Here is a 15,591-nt window from a genome sequence, read left to right as displayed (position 1 = left end):
GGATGTTTGCTGATACTCAAGCAGTTGGAATTGATATTTCTAAGATAATTGATCATGTTTGGCATAAAGTGTTTTAAACAAGCTTAGAAATTATGGATCACTGACTTGTTTTTTGCAATTGGTTATCCAATTTTCTGTCTGGTTGCTAACGGTGTTGATGGTAGATGGCTCACATTGTCTTTCAACTTTTCCACTATTGGTGTTAGTCCCCAATGTTCAGTTCTTTCTTACACTCTTTTCCTGTTGTATATTCATTATATTCTTCCACTGACTGGAAATTCTATTCATAGTTTTGTAGATGACAGCATATTGCTGTCATCTACAAAACTATGAATAGAATTTCCAGTTTAAGAAATCTTGTCTTGCTAAAGAAGCTGCTCGAATCCACCACCAATTCCTTAAATGCTGATCTTCAGGTATTTCTCCAATGGTGCAAAGATAACTTAGTTAATTTCAATCCTTCTAAAACTCTTTCCTGTCTTAATCTCACAATAAAGAAGTTTACTGTACTGCTCTGTTGCTTATTCTCAATGATTCTCAGCTTTCCAGATAAGCTCTTATAACTCTTTTAGGGATTACTGTGATTTCTAATCCCGCTTGACATAAGCACATCTGGAATACTGTTTCCTGTGCATTTAAAACACTCCATCTTCTCTTTTGCTCTAAGTACTACTTGTCTTCTTAACAACTTCTCACTCTATACAAATCTCAAATCTGCCCTACCACAGAATATTGTTCCTACATCTAGGGTGGTGCACTTTTCTCAGGTTTCTAGAATCTATTAAAAAGAGCACTCAGATCAATTAATGACCAGTCTCTTATAAACTCTCTCCACACTCTCTCATAGACATTGTTTCTACTGTTGGCCTTTTCTGTAGATACACTTCCATGGTCACTGTTAACTTGAATTGGCATCTTTAATTCAACCTCTATCTTCCAAATGAGTCCGAATATTTGCCACGTCACCATCCATCTGTCCAATTTTAAACTCACAGAACCAACTGTTAATCTTTCTCATTTACCCATTCTGCTTGTGTTTTCTGAACAACTTTCCAACACGTTTTTTTGTGAAAATTAACATCTGAAGAAATTCAAGAGACTAATACCAACAAGTATCTTCTTTCACCTTTTTAACCTTCAACTATGCACAGTACTAAGTACTACAGGTTCTAATACCTTTCATGTTTGGAGTTTTTATTAAAAAAAGAGAGAGAGAGAGAGAGAGAGAGAGAGAGAGAGAGAGAGAGAGAGAGAGAGAGAGAGAGAGAGAGAGAGAGAGAGAGAGAGAGACAGAGAGAATGTTGACATTTAAAGTGGACAGTAAGAGGAAATTGCAACCGTACCCTTAATGAGCTCGCACATTAACATCCATCAGAAAAATCTTCACAGAAGGAGTCACTATTCATGCAGCTGTTTTTAAGCTGCTGTCTTTTAGCAATGCACATCACAACCTGCCATATTAAACTTGTAGGCAAACAATGGAATTTAGTGGCAACTGAGTGATGATATTAGATTATTTTATGTGGTTTTGGCTTGGTCCTATGACTGCTATTGATGAAACCACAAATGTTTGTTGTGACATTCTGAACAACTCTGCCTTACAGGCATTGTGGCAATTCTTGAGAGAGTAGCCATATTTGTATCAGCAGGACAATACTCCAGGTCAGAAAGAAGACTTAGCTGAGATCTGAATCCAGTTAACACCTGTGGGATGCTTTGTAACAAGTCCAAGCTATAAAAACAGACAGTCTTGTCTCAGAAGAGAACTAACCAAACCCGGGAGGAAGAGAGGAGTAAGATGCCAGTCTTAACAATCTTGTAAAAAATTTCCCCCCTCAGAAAGATGCAGATGTTGCTAAACCGATGAGGGTCATAGTCAGTATTAAAAAATCCCCCCCCCCATTTAGTGCACATTTACAACCATCTATACTGAACTATACTGTACTGGGTGGAGGAATGTAGTGTGTATGTGTATGTTTTCTTCTTTTTATGAAACCCCAAGCACAAAAAGAACTTATAGTACTAAGTATTATAACATATTCTCAACCTTCATGGGTTGAAGGTTGAGAAGATGAAAGAAGATACTTGTTACCACTGGACTTGAATATCTGTAGTTCGTAATTTTCAGGCAATATGTAGGAATAAATGAGGAAGAAGAGAAGTTGGTTCTGTGAGTTTAAAGTTGGAAAGTAAAAGGATGCTGACTGACAGTGGCATGTGTTTTGAATGGTTTGTAAGAGACAGCAGGAATTATTGAAGCCAATTCAGAAGAATAGTGCCCATGGAAGTACCTATAGTAAACGCATACAGCAGAAAGAGAATATCTATGAGAAAGAGAGTGGAGAGACTTCGTTAGAGACGGGTCATTAATTAACCTAACTGTCCTGTTTTAAAAGGAATCCAGAATCCTGAGAGAGGTTCTGGAGGCACTACCACAGATGTGGGAATAATATGCCATGGTAAGGCAGATTTGATTTGTGATTTGTACAGTGTGAGCAGTTTGGAAGAAGAGTAATGTTGAGAGCGAAAGAGAAAAACTGTTTTTTAGATGCATAGGAAAGCAATATATGTGATCCACTTATGCTGTGAGAGATTAGAAATCAGGGTAATCACTAGTAGAGATATGGTTGTGTATAGAAATCTCAGTGTTATTGCACCGACTAGGCTAGCTGGGTGGGTAAAGTGCCTGCCTGGCAACCCAAAGGATACAGGTTCGAATTCCGCCTCTGGCTTGGAAATTACGATGGTGCCGTACTCTCCGAATGGACCTCACGGCCATGATACACGAAGGAAGCAGGAAAAAACTGGTTCCTTTGTGTATTGCTCACATCATACTCATACGATAAAAAAAAAAGAAAAAGTGTTATTGAAGATAAGCACAGGAGTAGAACCTATTTTGTGAGACAGAAGACAGGACTGAGTTTCTAAAACGACTGATATCAATTTAAAAGTATGACCACCAGGTCAGTGGCGTTTACAATAAATCATCAATACAAATGTTAATCATATTTAGCAGTCATGGGCTTGAATCCCGGTCCACTCAAAGATGCACATTACAGCACTCTCGCTCCTGACCACTCGGCTACATCAGGCCTTTTAAAACTTATCTTTTACCCACTGAAGAATTACTTAAGAGTTTAGCATTTAAGGAACTGGCAGTGGATAATCGAAGAGCTGAAGATGTTTGTGTAGGGCAAGGTTTCTCAAACTGGAAGGTGGAATGCAATGTGCTATCAAAACTATGGATTGATTGTATTTTCAGTCAACTGAAGAAATTCATTGATATACAAGAGGAAAAGAGTGGGAGAAAGAACTGAACCTTGGGGAACACCAGCATTAGTGGAGATTAGAAGACAAAGAGCCATCTACCACCATCATCATCAGCAGTGACTGGTCAGAGAGAAAACTGGATGCACAATTACAAAAAAATCATTATCAAATCATAAGACCAAAGCTTATTTAGAAAACTTTTAAGCCAAACAATCAAAAGCCTTTGATATGTCAACAGCAAATGCTTGAGCGTCACCAAACGTTTCCACTGAATTTTTCCAAAGATGGGTAAATAAGCCACTATATATCCACTGGTGGCTAAATAACCCACCAGTGGATCGACACTGATAGAATCCATATTGGTTATTATTGATCAGATAGAAGGTTTCTAGAGAGGTTTACTATGATCATCAATACAACAGTTAGAAGAAAAGTGGGATGCTTGCAGGGTTTTTTTTTTTTTTTTTTTTCTTTATGTAAACCCCAAACACGAGAGGTAATTAGAACCTATAGTACTTAGTACCGAGCTTGGGTCGGAGGTTGAGAAGACGAAAGAAGATATTTGTTGACATTGGTCTTGAACTTCTGAAGACTGTAATTTTCAGGAAATACGTATGAAGGAAGGTTGTTCCAGAAAACGGCAAGAAGATGAAAAGTTCATTCTGTGAGTTTGAAGTTGGACAGTAAATGGATGTTGGCTGGTGGCGGCACGGGTTCGGACTGTTTTGAAAGAGAGAGCAGGAATTATAGAAGCCAATTCAGAAGAACAGTGCCCATGGAAGTATCTGTAAAAGAGGCATGCAGCAGAAACAGTACGTCTATGAGACAGTGAGTGGAGAGACTCTGTTAGAGACGAATCATTAATTAACCTAACTGTCCTCTTCTGAATGGAATCAAGAAACCTGAGAGAGGTTTTGGGGGCACCACCCCAGATGTGGAAACAATATTCCATGGCAAGGTGGATTTGCTATTTATACAGAGTGAAGAGCTATTTGGAAGAAAAGTAACGCCGAGAGCAAAAGAGAAAACCAAGTTTTTTAGATGCAGAGGAAGCAATATTTATAATGTGCTTGTGCCAAGAGAGATTAGAAATCAGGGTAATCCCCAAAAGAGATATATCATTTTGCCTAGAAATCAGAGTGTCAATAAAGATAAGCATAGGAGCAGAAGAATCCTTTTTGCGAGATATAAGACATGACTGAGTTTTAGAAGGGTTGAAATCAACTACGTTGTCTTTGCCCCACTGGAGAATTACCTAAAGATCTGCATTTAAGGAATTGGTAGCAGATATTCGAGAAGTTGAAGCTGATTGAACAGAGCAAGGTTTCTCAAAATGGGAAGTGGAATGCAATGTGCTTTCATCGGCAGAACTATGGATAGGATTTCCAGTCAGTGGAAGAAGGTCATTAATATACAAGAGGAAAAGAGTGGGGGAAAGAACCGAACCTTGGGGGATACTAGCATTAGTGGAAAAGTTAGAAGACAGAGAGCCATCTACCATCACCCTCAGTGAGCGATCAGAGAGAAAACTGGATAACCAATTACTAAAAACAGTTGGCAAACCATAAGATGGAAGCTTGTTTAGAAGACCTTTATGCCAAACAAGATCGAAAGCCTTTGAGATGTCAAGAGCAACTACTTGTGTTTCCCCGAACCTTTCCACAACATCACCAGTGGATCGACACTGACGGATCCATACTGGCGATTGTTGATCAGAGGAAGGTTTCTAGGTAGTTTTGAGTTGCCGGTTAATTGATTTCTCAAATACTTTAGAGAGAGTAGAAGTAATTGCAATAGGACGATAATTGGATGGGAGGGATTTATCACCCTTTTTAGGAACTGGCTGGATATGAGCAAATTTCCAAGGAAGGAAAAACACCTTTGGAATAAGAAAGTGCAAAAAAAAAGGCGGCAAAGAATAGTAGTAAGTTCAGGAGCACAGGTTTTGAGAACAAGTGGAGAAATACCATCAGAACCTGCAGCTTTCTTAGCATCAAGATTCGTCAAAATCCTTCTGACATCCTTTTGATGGAAGACCACAGGAGGCATTGAATGGAGTGTGTTGGGAATAGTGGGAGGTGTTTTACCAAGATCATTAATATATGAGTTAGAAGAAAAATGGGATGCTAGCAAGTCAGCTTTATCCTTGGCTGAAGTGACAACAGAACTATCTGGTTTGGACAGAGGTGGGAGCAGAGATGGGCAAAAGTTGTGGCCAATAGCTTTGGCAGGAGACCAGAATGCTCGGCTACCATTAGGGCAAGAAGCAAGTTTTCTACTCTTTGCCTGTTCAAACTCTAGTTTGGACTGATTAATAACTGCTTTACAATTGTTGCGAGCTTTGGTGTAGGCAGAAAATGAAACTGAGGAATTAGAAACAAGCCAATTATGATATGCAACATTCTTCTCTTGAACAGCCTTAACATATTTATTGGAAAACCAAGGTTTAGATAAAGGATGAGATTTTTAAAGTGGAGTGTGGGATAAAGGATTCCATTCCTGCAAGACTAATTTCACTGACACGATCTGACAAAACCTCGCAGGTCATCCCATTTTGCATTCTTGTAATGCCAAACAACACGAGGTTGGGAATAGCCATGAGATAAAGGCTCCATTGGAGAAGAGACAATCAGCAAGTTGTGATCTGAAGTGCCTGAAGGACCTCTCGCTTCGACCATATACTTAGAAGGGTTGTTTTTGAGAAAAAGATCAAGCGTGTTGGCTGTATGATAAGGATTGTTTGGTATTCTTGTAGGTAAATGAACAATCTATGCAAGGTTATTAGTAATTGCAAAAGCCTCAGCATCTCGACCAGGTGGGTCGGTGTGACTAGAAAATGGAAGCCAGCTGGAGTTGTGAACATTAATATCACCAAGGAAAATTATATCACTGTTAGGAAAGTTGGACTGGAGAAAGTCAAGTCGCACAGAGAGGAAGTCAAAAAGCTCCAAATGATTAGTGGAGTTGGGAGAACGGTAGAGACAACAGATGAATTTTACACAATGAGGTAGAGAGATTTTAAGCCAGAGAAGATCAAAGAGAGTAGATTCAAAATTGCCAAGTTTCTGACAGGGAATATCAGAACGGACATATGCACAAGTACCACCTTTGAGGCGAAAGGAATCATACGGAGAATAATTTGGGCATCTGAGATGAGCAGTAGTTGAATCAACCTATAACTGAGATTCTGTCAGAAAAAGTACATGGGGTTTGGCAGACTGCAAGTGGAAATCCACTTTGCTTATTGGAGGCTTGTTGTGGTGGAACCCATGTTTAGTCTCTAGAGCTAAGTTCCAGTCAACCCTTCCCTATCTCTTCCATCGTGCAGTATGACTGATGACTTTTGAGGTAAGGATGAACGTCGTGGCGAGATCCAATATTCCTCACATTTCAAGGGTACAGCTCTAAAACGGTGTTCGCAGGCCGGTTAGTACACCGGACCGAACCTATCGATAACTCTCAAGGAGACTTCGATCAGCTAGTGTATAATCTTGCTACCTCTACTCTGCCAGACAGTGACTAGAGGGAGTCCGAGTAGTGTGTATACGGGGAGCATTGTCGAGGCCACGTTATGACAAGGATCTGGGTATATTCTTACCACGTGTACACCATATCCAAAAATTTCATTACTTCATACAACACATCCCACCCACTTTTTCTTACTATTGAATACACCATGAATTGTCAAACTAATAGAGCGAACTTATCTAAACATCACAAGCACTTCCTAATTCATTTCACAAATATATGTGGTTTCAATTCTAATCTCAACGATGTCCATTTCCACCTGCAGTCTGCCAAACCCCATGTACTTTTTCTGACAGAATCTCAGTTATCGGTTGATTCAACTACTGCTCATCTCAGTTGCCCAAATTATTCGCTGTATGATTCCTTTCGCCTCAGAGGTGGTAGTTGTGTATATGTCCGTTCTGATATTTCCTGTCAGAGACTTCGCAATTTGGAGTCTCTTCTCTGGCTTAAAATCTCTCTACCTCATGTTGTCACTACCGTTCTCCAAACTCCACTAATCACTTATAGCTCTTTGACTTCCTCTCTTTGCAACTTGATTTTCTCCAGTCCAACTTTCCTAACAGTGAGGTAATTTTCCTTGGTGATTTTAATGTTCACAACTCCAGCTGGCTTCCGTTTTCTAGTCACACCGACCCAGCAGGTTGAGATGCTGAGGCTTTCGCAATTACTAATGACCTAGCACAGATTGTTCATTTACCTACAAGAATACCGGACAATCCTAATCATACATCCAATACGCTTGATCTTTTTTTCACAAACAACCCTTCTAAGTACACGGTCGAAGTGAGAGGTCCTTTAGGCACTTCAGATCACAACTTGGTGATTGTCTCTTCTCCAATGGAACCTTTATCTCATGGCTATTCCCAACCACGTGTTGTTTGGCATTACAAGAATGCAAAATGGGATGACCTGCCAGACTTCTTTTCTTCTTTTCCTTGGTCGGATTACTGTTTCAAAACTTCTGATGTCAACGTTTGCTCAGATCGTGTCAGTGAAATTATTCTTGCAGGAATGGAATCCTTTATCCCACACTCCACTTTAAAATCTCGTCCTTTATCTAAACCTTGGTTTTCCAAAAATTGTGCTAAGGCTGTTCAAGAGAAGAATGTTGCATATCGTAATTGGCTTGTTTCTAATTCTTCAGGTTCATTTTCTGCCTACACCAAAGCTCACAACAATTGTAAAGCAGTTATTAATCAGTCCAAACTAGAGTTTGAACAGGCTAAGAGTAGAAAACTTGGTTCTTGCCCTAATGGTAGCCGAGCATTCTGGTCTCTTGCCAAAACTATTGGCCGCAAATTTTGCTCTTCTCTGCTCCCACCTCTGTCCAAACCAGATGGTTCTGTTGTGACTTCAGCCAAGGATAAAGCTGACCTGCTAGCATCCCATTTTTCTTCCAGCTCATGTATTAATGATCTTGGTAAAACACCTCGCACCATTCCCAACACGCTGCATTCAATGCCTCCTGTGGTCTTCCGTCAAAAGGATATCAGAAGAATTTTGATGAATCTTGATGTTAAAAAAGACACAGGTCCTGATGGTATTTCTCCACTTGTCAAAACCTGTGCTCCTGAACTTACTCCTATTCTTTGCCGCCTTTTTTCACTTTCTTATTTCAAAGGTGTTTTTCCTTCTGCTTGGAAATTTGCTCATATCCAGCCAGTTCCTAAAAAGGGTGACAAATCCCTCCCATCCAATTATCGTCCCATTGCAATTACTTCTACTCTTTCTAAAGTAATGGAGAAATCAATTAACCGCCAACTCTTAATTACATATAGGTCATAAACTACCTAGAAACCTTCTGCCTGATCAACGATCGCCAGTATGGATTCCGTCAGTTTCGATCCACTGGTGATATTCTGGCTTATGTTACCCATTTATGGAATAATTCAATGGAAAGGTTCGGTGAAACACAAGTAGTTGCCCTTGACATCTCAAAGGCTTTCGATCGTGTTTGGCATATAGGTCTTCTAAACAAGCTTCCATCTTATGGTTTGCCAATTGTTTTTAGTAATTGGTTATTCAGTTTTCTCTCTGATCGCTCACTGAGGGTGATGGTAGATGGCTCTCTGTCTTCTAAATTTTCCACTAATGCCGGTATCCCCCAAAGTTCAGTTCTTTCCCCCACTCTTTTACTCTTGTATTTTTTTTTTTTTTTTTTTTTTTTGATTTGGTAGTTGTTGGCGCATCGGCTTCTGTGGCCATATTGCACCTCCCAAGGTTTTTGCAGTACTTTGATCCAAGCCCGAGGCGGGAATCGAACCCGCGACCTTTGGGTTACTCTTGTATATTAATGACCTTCTTCCACTGACTGGAAATCCTATCCATAGTTCTGCCGATGAAAGCACATTGCATTCCACTTCCCATTTTGAGAAACCTCGCCCTGTTCAATTAGCTTCAACTTTTCGAAAATCTGCTACCAATTCCTTAAATGCCGATCTTCAGGTAATTCTCCAGTGGGGCAAAGGCAACTTAGTTGATTTCAACCCTTCTAAAACTCAGTCTTGTCTTATATCTCGCAAAAAGGATTCTTCTGCTCCTATGCTTATCTTTAGTGAAACTCCAATTTCTAGGCACATTGATATATCTCTTTTGGGGATTACCCTGACTTCTAATCTCTCTTGGCACAAGCACATTACAAATATTGCTTCCTCTGCATCTAAAAAACTTGGTTTTGTCTTTTGCTCTCGGCATTACTTTTCTTCCAAACAGCTGTTCACTCTGTATAAATCGCAAATCCGCCCTGCTATGGAATATTGTTCCCACATCTGGAGTGGTGCCCCCAAAACCTCTCTCAGGTTTCTTGATTCCATTCAGAAGAGGGCAGTTAGGTTAATTAATGATTCATTTCTAACAGAGTCTCTCCACTTGCTTTCTCATAGACGTACTGTTTCTGCTGCATGCCTCTTTTACAGATACTTCCATGGGCACTGTTCTTCTGAATTGGCTTCTATAATTCCAGCTCTCTCTTTCAAAACAGTCCGAACACGTGCCGCCACCAGCCAACATCCATTTACTGTCCAACTTCAAACCCACAGAACCAACTTTTCATCTTCCTCATTTATTCATTCAACTGCCGTTTTCTGGAAAAACTTCCTTCATACGTATTTCCTGAAAATTACAATCTACAGAAGTTCAAGTCTAATGTCAACAAATATCTTCTTTCGTCTTCTCAACCTTCAACCCAAGCACGGTACTAAGTACTATAGGTTCTAATACCTCTCATGTTTGGGGTTCACATAAAAAAAAAAAAAAAAAAATGGACGTCGTTAAGATTAGAACTGAGACCATGTATATTTGTGAAATGAATTAGGTATGCATTATCTTTAGTTGAGGTGACAATAGACCCATTAGATTTTAACAGAGGTAGGAGTAGAGATAGGCAAAAGTTGCAGCAAGAGACTAGAATGCTTAGCTACCATTTGGACAAAAAAGCAAGTTAGCCTGTTCTCTTAGCCTGTTCAAAATCTAGTTTGGAATGATTAATAACTAGTTTAGAATTGTTACAAGGTTTGGGGTAGGCAGAAAATGAACCTGCAAGGAGATGCAAGTCAATTGACTTGCATCTCCTCTTTAACAGCCTAAGCACATTTATTGAAAAAATAAGGTTTAGATGAAGTTTCAGATTTTAAGGCAGCATGTGAAATAATGGATTTCATCCGTACAGGAATAATTTCACTGACACAATCTGAGCAAAAGCCGACATCAGAAGATTTAAAACAGTAATAGAACAAAGGAAAAGAAAAAAATCTCGCAGTTCTTCCCATTTTGCATTCTTGTAATGACAAACAGCACATGGTTGAATAATGTGTTGGCCAAAAGAGAAAGGCTCCATTGGAGAAGCAACCATCGCTAAGTTGTGATCTGTATCCTAGAGTACAACTCACCCCCAACTGTGTAGGGTTGTTTGTGAGAAAAATATCAAGAGTGTTGGGTGTGTTTAGGATTATCTGTTATTCTGGTAGGTAAATGAAAAATCTGTGCAAGGTCATTAGTAATTGCAAAAACCTCACCATCTTGACCATCTGTGTCCGTCTGACTAGAAAAAGGAGCTAGCTGGAATTGTGAAGGAAAATAACATCACTATTAGGAGAGTTGGCCTGGAAAAAGTTAAGTTTCAGAGAGAGGAGGCCAAAGAGGTTTTAATCCAGAGAAGATTGAAAAGAAGAGATTCCAAATTATGAAATCTCTGACGGGGATTATCAGAGCAGACATATGCACACGTACCACCTTTGAAGTGAAAAGAATCATACAGCAAATAATATGGAGAACTGAGATGAGCAGTGGTTGTATCAACAAATAATTGGGATTTTTAGAAAAAGTAAATGGGGCTTGGCAGACATGTATGACATAATGATATTTTAGACATGATAAGAATATATCCAGCTTCTTGACATAATATGACCTATATATAGGCCAGATATAGAGCTGAGTGGTCAGGAGTGCGAGTGCAGTTGCATACGCTCTTTGAGTGAACCGGGGTTCAAGCCCATGACTGCTAAATACGATTAACATTTTTATTGATTGATTTATTTGTAAACTCCACTGACCTGGTAGTCATGCTGGAGTATAAACAAGAACAATGCCTGTCTGCCCCCCCCCCCCCCCACACTACTTGGACTCTGCCTGGTCACTATTTGGCTAAGTAGAAGCAGCGAGATTATATATTAGCTGATCTGGAAGTCTTTTAGAGAGTTACCAATAGATCTGGTCCAGTGGACTCTATCCTGCTGCCAGTCTGCAAACACAATTTTAGATTTGTACCTCCCAATGTTAGAAGATTTGATCTTGCCATTATGCTTATCATAACCTCAAAAGACATCAACTGTACAGCATGATGGAAGAGATTGGAGGGAGGGGGGGGGGTTGCCAGAAGTTTGCTCTGAGACTAAACCTGAGTCCCACCATTTCAAGCCTCCAATAAGCCAAGTGGTGGTTTTGGAACCAGTTGAGTCATCTACCTAGTACTGCTGGTAACCTAGATAAGCAACACTCTTAAACCCTGCTTACATTGGTTCTCCCCTGTATGATCACCTTCAGTATACTAGTGCCATATTCCAAGACCTGCACATGGGGGTTATACCCAGGGTTACTGACGGTCCCACCACTGCGAAGATGTAACATACATTATATAACAGTATATTTTATGAAGCAGAAAGAAACTATTTAAGATGTATCAACGTTTAACAGGTTTAATCAATAGAAACATAACTGAAGTAGGCAAGAAAATTCATAGGCATATCCTTAAACTGGTCACAGTTTAGAAACACTGCACTTCTTGTTAAGGATGGTGGCAGATGCTGCAAGTTCTTCAGGAAAGAGTTTGACAGTAAAAAAAAGCTCATTTTGCATTTTTTGACATAGCACATTCAACCTATTACACTTGTTACTTTATAAATATATGAAACAATGGCTGATCATTTTGAAGTCCTTCTATGTTTTTTTTTTCTCGGTGCAACATTTGTATTTACTGAGTTTTTGAAAATTTTTCATTAATACAGTTTAAAAAATATATACTTTTAATTATACCTACATTTTTCATTTATAACTGAACAAGGAAAAATCAAATTTAAATCTTGCATTTTATCATTTGTGAACTACTGAATTTAAGTACTGGATCACAAAATATGTTAATACTGAAAGTTATTTAGTCTACCTTGACTCGGACCATCTCCGGGAGGTCCTGCACTGCTGTTACTAGAATACTGTCGTCCAACAGGTGAATTTCTTATAGGACCCTGAAGCCATATTTGATTTGCTGACTGACTGGATTGATGGACATGTCCTGATGGTTGAGAATATGACAATGAGTTTTTAAACGAAGCACAGTTCCCTTGGCTTGATGTAGATGAAGGTGGCCTTGAAAGATTATGGGTAGCGGTAGGAGGAGGTGGTGTATTGCGATATGTTGATGAGGTGGGAGACTGGCTGGAGGATGAATACTGGGCTGAATATCCAGTTGTAGGTGAAGGTGTGCTGACTCTCCATGGACTTTGAGCCTGGAAAAAAAATAAAATAACAGTGCATTAAATCTACCATTATATGAAATAATATAAACAGCTGAAAATAATACCATGCTCATTTCTTGAAAGAAATATGATTTGGGAAATTTCTAACTTATAATATGCAAACACTGCACTCTATATAGATTGAGAAAATAATTGGGTTTAAAAGTGAAAACCCCAAACACAAAAGGTATTAGAACCTATAGTAGTTAGTTACTTTGCAGTCAGTACTTTGCATGGGTTGAAGCTTCAGAAGATGAAAGACATCAGACTTGAATTTCTGAAGACTAATTTTCAGGAAATACTTTGACACCTGAGAGAGGTTATGGAGCACTGCCACAGATGAAGGAACAATATTCTATGGTAGGGTGAATTTGAACAGAGTGAGTAGCTGTTTAGAAAAAGAAGTAATGCAAAAGCAAAAGAAAAAATCCCATTTTTTTACTTGCAGAGGAAGCAGTATTTGTGATGTGCTTATGCCAAGAGAGATTAGAAGTCAGGGTAAACCCTAAGAAATACATGTGATCTTGTCCAGAAATCTGAGTATCATCGAAGATAATCATAGAAGCCCAAGAATCCTTTTTGCAAGATATAAGACAGGACTGAATTTTAGAAGGATTGAAACTAACTAAGTTATCTTTGCCCCATTAAAGAATTACCTAAAAATCAGCATTTAATGAATTGTTAGTGGATATTCAAAGCCATTTGTGTGGAGCAAGATTTCTGAAACTGGAAGGTGGAATGCAATGTGCTATCACCAGAAAAAAACCATGGAAAGCATTTCCCATCAATGGAAGAAAGTCATTGATATACAAGAAGAAAAGGGTGGGAGAAAACTGAATCTTGATGAACACCAGGAAAAGTTAGAAGCCAGAGAGCCATCCATCACCAACTGCAGTGAGAAGTCAAGAGAAAAAACTGAGATACCCAATTACAAAAATCAGTTGGCAAACCATAAGATGGGTCTTTCTTTAGAAGACCTTAAGCCAAACAAAATCAAAACCCTGTGAAGTGTCAAGAGCAACTGCTTGAGTTTTCCAAACTTTTCCATTGAATCTATCCATAGATAGGTAACGTTTTGGTTTGGTTTTTTTTTTTTTTTTTTAGGAGCATTAGCAACTAAGGCCATACTGCTCCGGTGCGTGCGGTGGTCATTCGCTGACCTTTCCGCATGCTCTGTATTTGGTGGTGATGGGTTCGAACCCCGGTCTAATCAAGAAGCATGTGCTACACACTGCTGCTCCTTCCCACCTGGCTCCATAGATAGGTAACATAAGCCAGTATACCACCAGTGGTTCACTAGCAGAATCTGTACTGGCAATCATTGATCAGATGGGAGGTTTCTAGATAGTTTAGGATTTGGAGGTTAATGTATTTTCTATTACTTGAAAGAGTTGAAGTAAGTGCAATGGGACAATAATTGCATGGAAGGATTTGTCACACTTTTTAGAAACTATCTGGATATCAGGAAATTTCCAAGCCAAAAGAAAAACACCAGTGGAATAAGACAGTGTAAAAAGGCAACCCAGAACATGAGTAAGCTCAGGAGCACAAGTTTTGAGAACAAATGGAGAAATATCTTTGGGACCTAATGCTTTCTTGACAACAAGATTGTTCAAAATTCTTCTGATATCCTTTTGACAGAAGACCATGGGAGTCACTTAAGGAGTGTACTGAGGATGGTAGAAGGTGGTTTACTAAGATCATCAATACAAGAGTTAAAAGAAAAGTGGGATGCTAGCAGGTTGGCGTTATCTTTAGATGAGGTATCACTAGAACCATCAGGTTTTAACAGAGGTGGGCAAAAGTTGTTGTTAATAGCTCTTGGCAGGAGACCAAAATTCTCGACTACCCCTAATTTTTTTTTTTTTTTAAATCTTGATTGGCCTCCAAATTCACCTGACTTCAATCCAATTGAACATCTGTGAGATGTTTTGGAACAGGAAGTGGGCATATGGAAACTCAACCATCATTATTCTGACAATGTGGAAACCCTTACAGTCAGCATGGCTGCAGATCTCTACAGACATCTAGCTGAGTCAATGTCTAGGTGAATAGCAACTGTTATCTGTGCCCAACAAGGTATTTGGTAGGTGGTCATAATTCAGAGATCACTCAGTGAATGTATTAGTACATATTGTACATACCCATAAAATGCAGTTTGGTTGGTAAAATTAGTGTTGTTACTAAGATATATATATATATTTTTTTTTAAACTCAATCATCATGGCTGTCATAACCTTTTGTAAAGCCACAAATAATAATAATAATAATTTAAGTATTTGGGATTAATTATCAATGTACATATAATTATTTTAATCTGAGGTTGCAAACTGCATAATGCTAGGGTAAAGGGCATTGTTTGGCACACCGTTCCACTGGCTTTGCTAGCACAAAAAACTTTCATGATATTTATTGGATAATAACACCATTATATAACGGATATAAAATTTCAGAAAATGCATATATAAAACAATAAATAAATAAAACAAACTCAAATCTAACAACCTGGTAGTGAAGCTATTGCCAGATTTCATCAGAATGCAATGCTTCCTAACCAATCGGATTGGATATTTTGGCATGGTGGCAGAGTAGCTGGATGTAGGGGATAATTTTGACCTCATATACTTGTAACATTACTGACATTTACACAATTTTTCTCTCATAGCACGATATAGTGGTATGCAACACTTCGTTTTTATTATGATATAATGCTGTATGGTATACAGAAATAAGAGTGCAATGCATGCATTAAATAAAGAATGCATCAATGGGTGGCTTCCTT

General features: G+C 38.9%; 1 protein-coding gene across 1 annotated transcript in view; it reads right to left on the bottom strand.

Moving 5' to 3' along the window:
- The window catches only part of LOC150085543 (uncharacterized), a 419,624-nt gene that overhangs the window by 42,930 nt on the left and 361,103 nt on the right, over positions 1 to 15,591 (bottom strand). The window contains exon 14 of the mRNA XM_090374596.1: positions 12,458 to 12,800. Coding sequence (XP_090230722.1) covers positions 12,458 to 12,800 — 343 coding nt within the window. The remainder of the gene's footprint in view (positions 1 to 12,457; positions 12,801 to 15,591) is intronic.

This window comes from Mastigoproctus giganteus, chromosome 5 (genome assembly GCF_048544385.1).
Source record: "Mastigoproctus giganteus isolate SK-2022 chromosome 5, ASM4854438v1, whole genome shotgun sequence".
NCBI classification, from domain to species: Eukaryota; Metazoa; Arthropoda; class Arachnida; order Uropygi; family Thelyphonidae; genus Mastigoproctus; species Mastigoproctus giganteus.
Note: the sequence above shows the minus strand (reverse complement) of the source record. Positions and strands in the feature narration are given on the sequence as shown.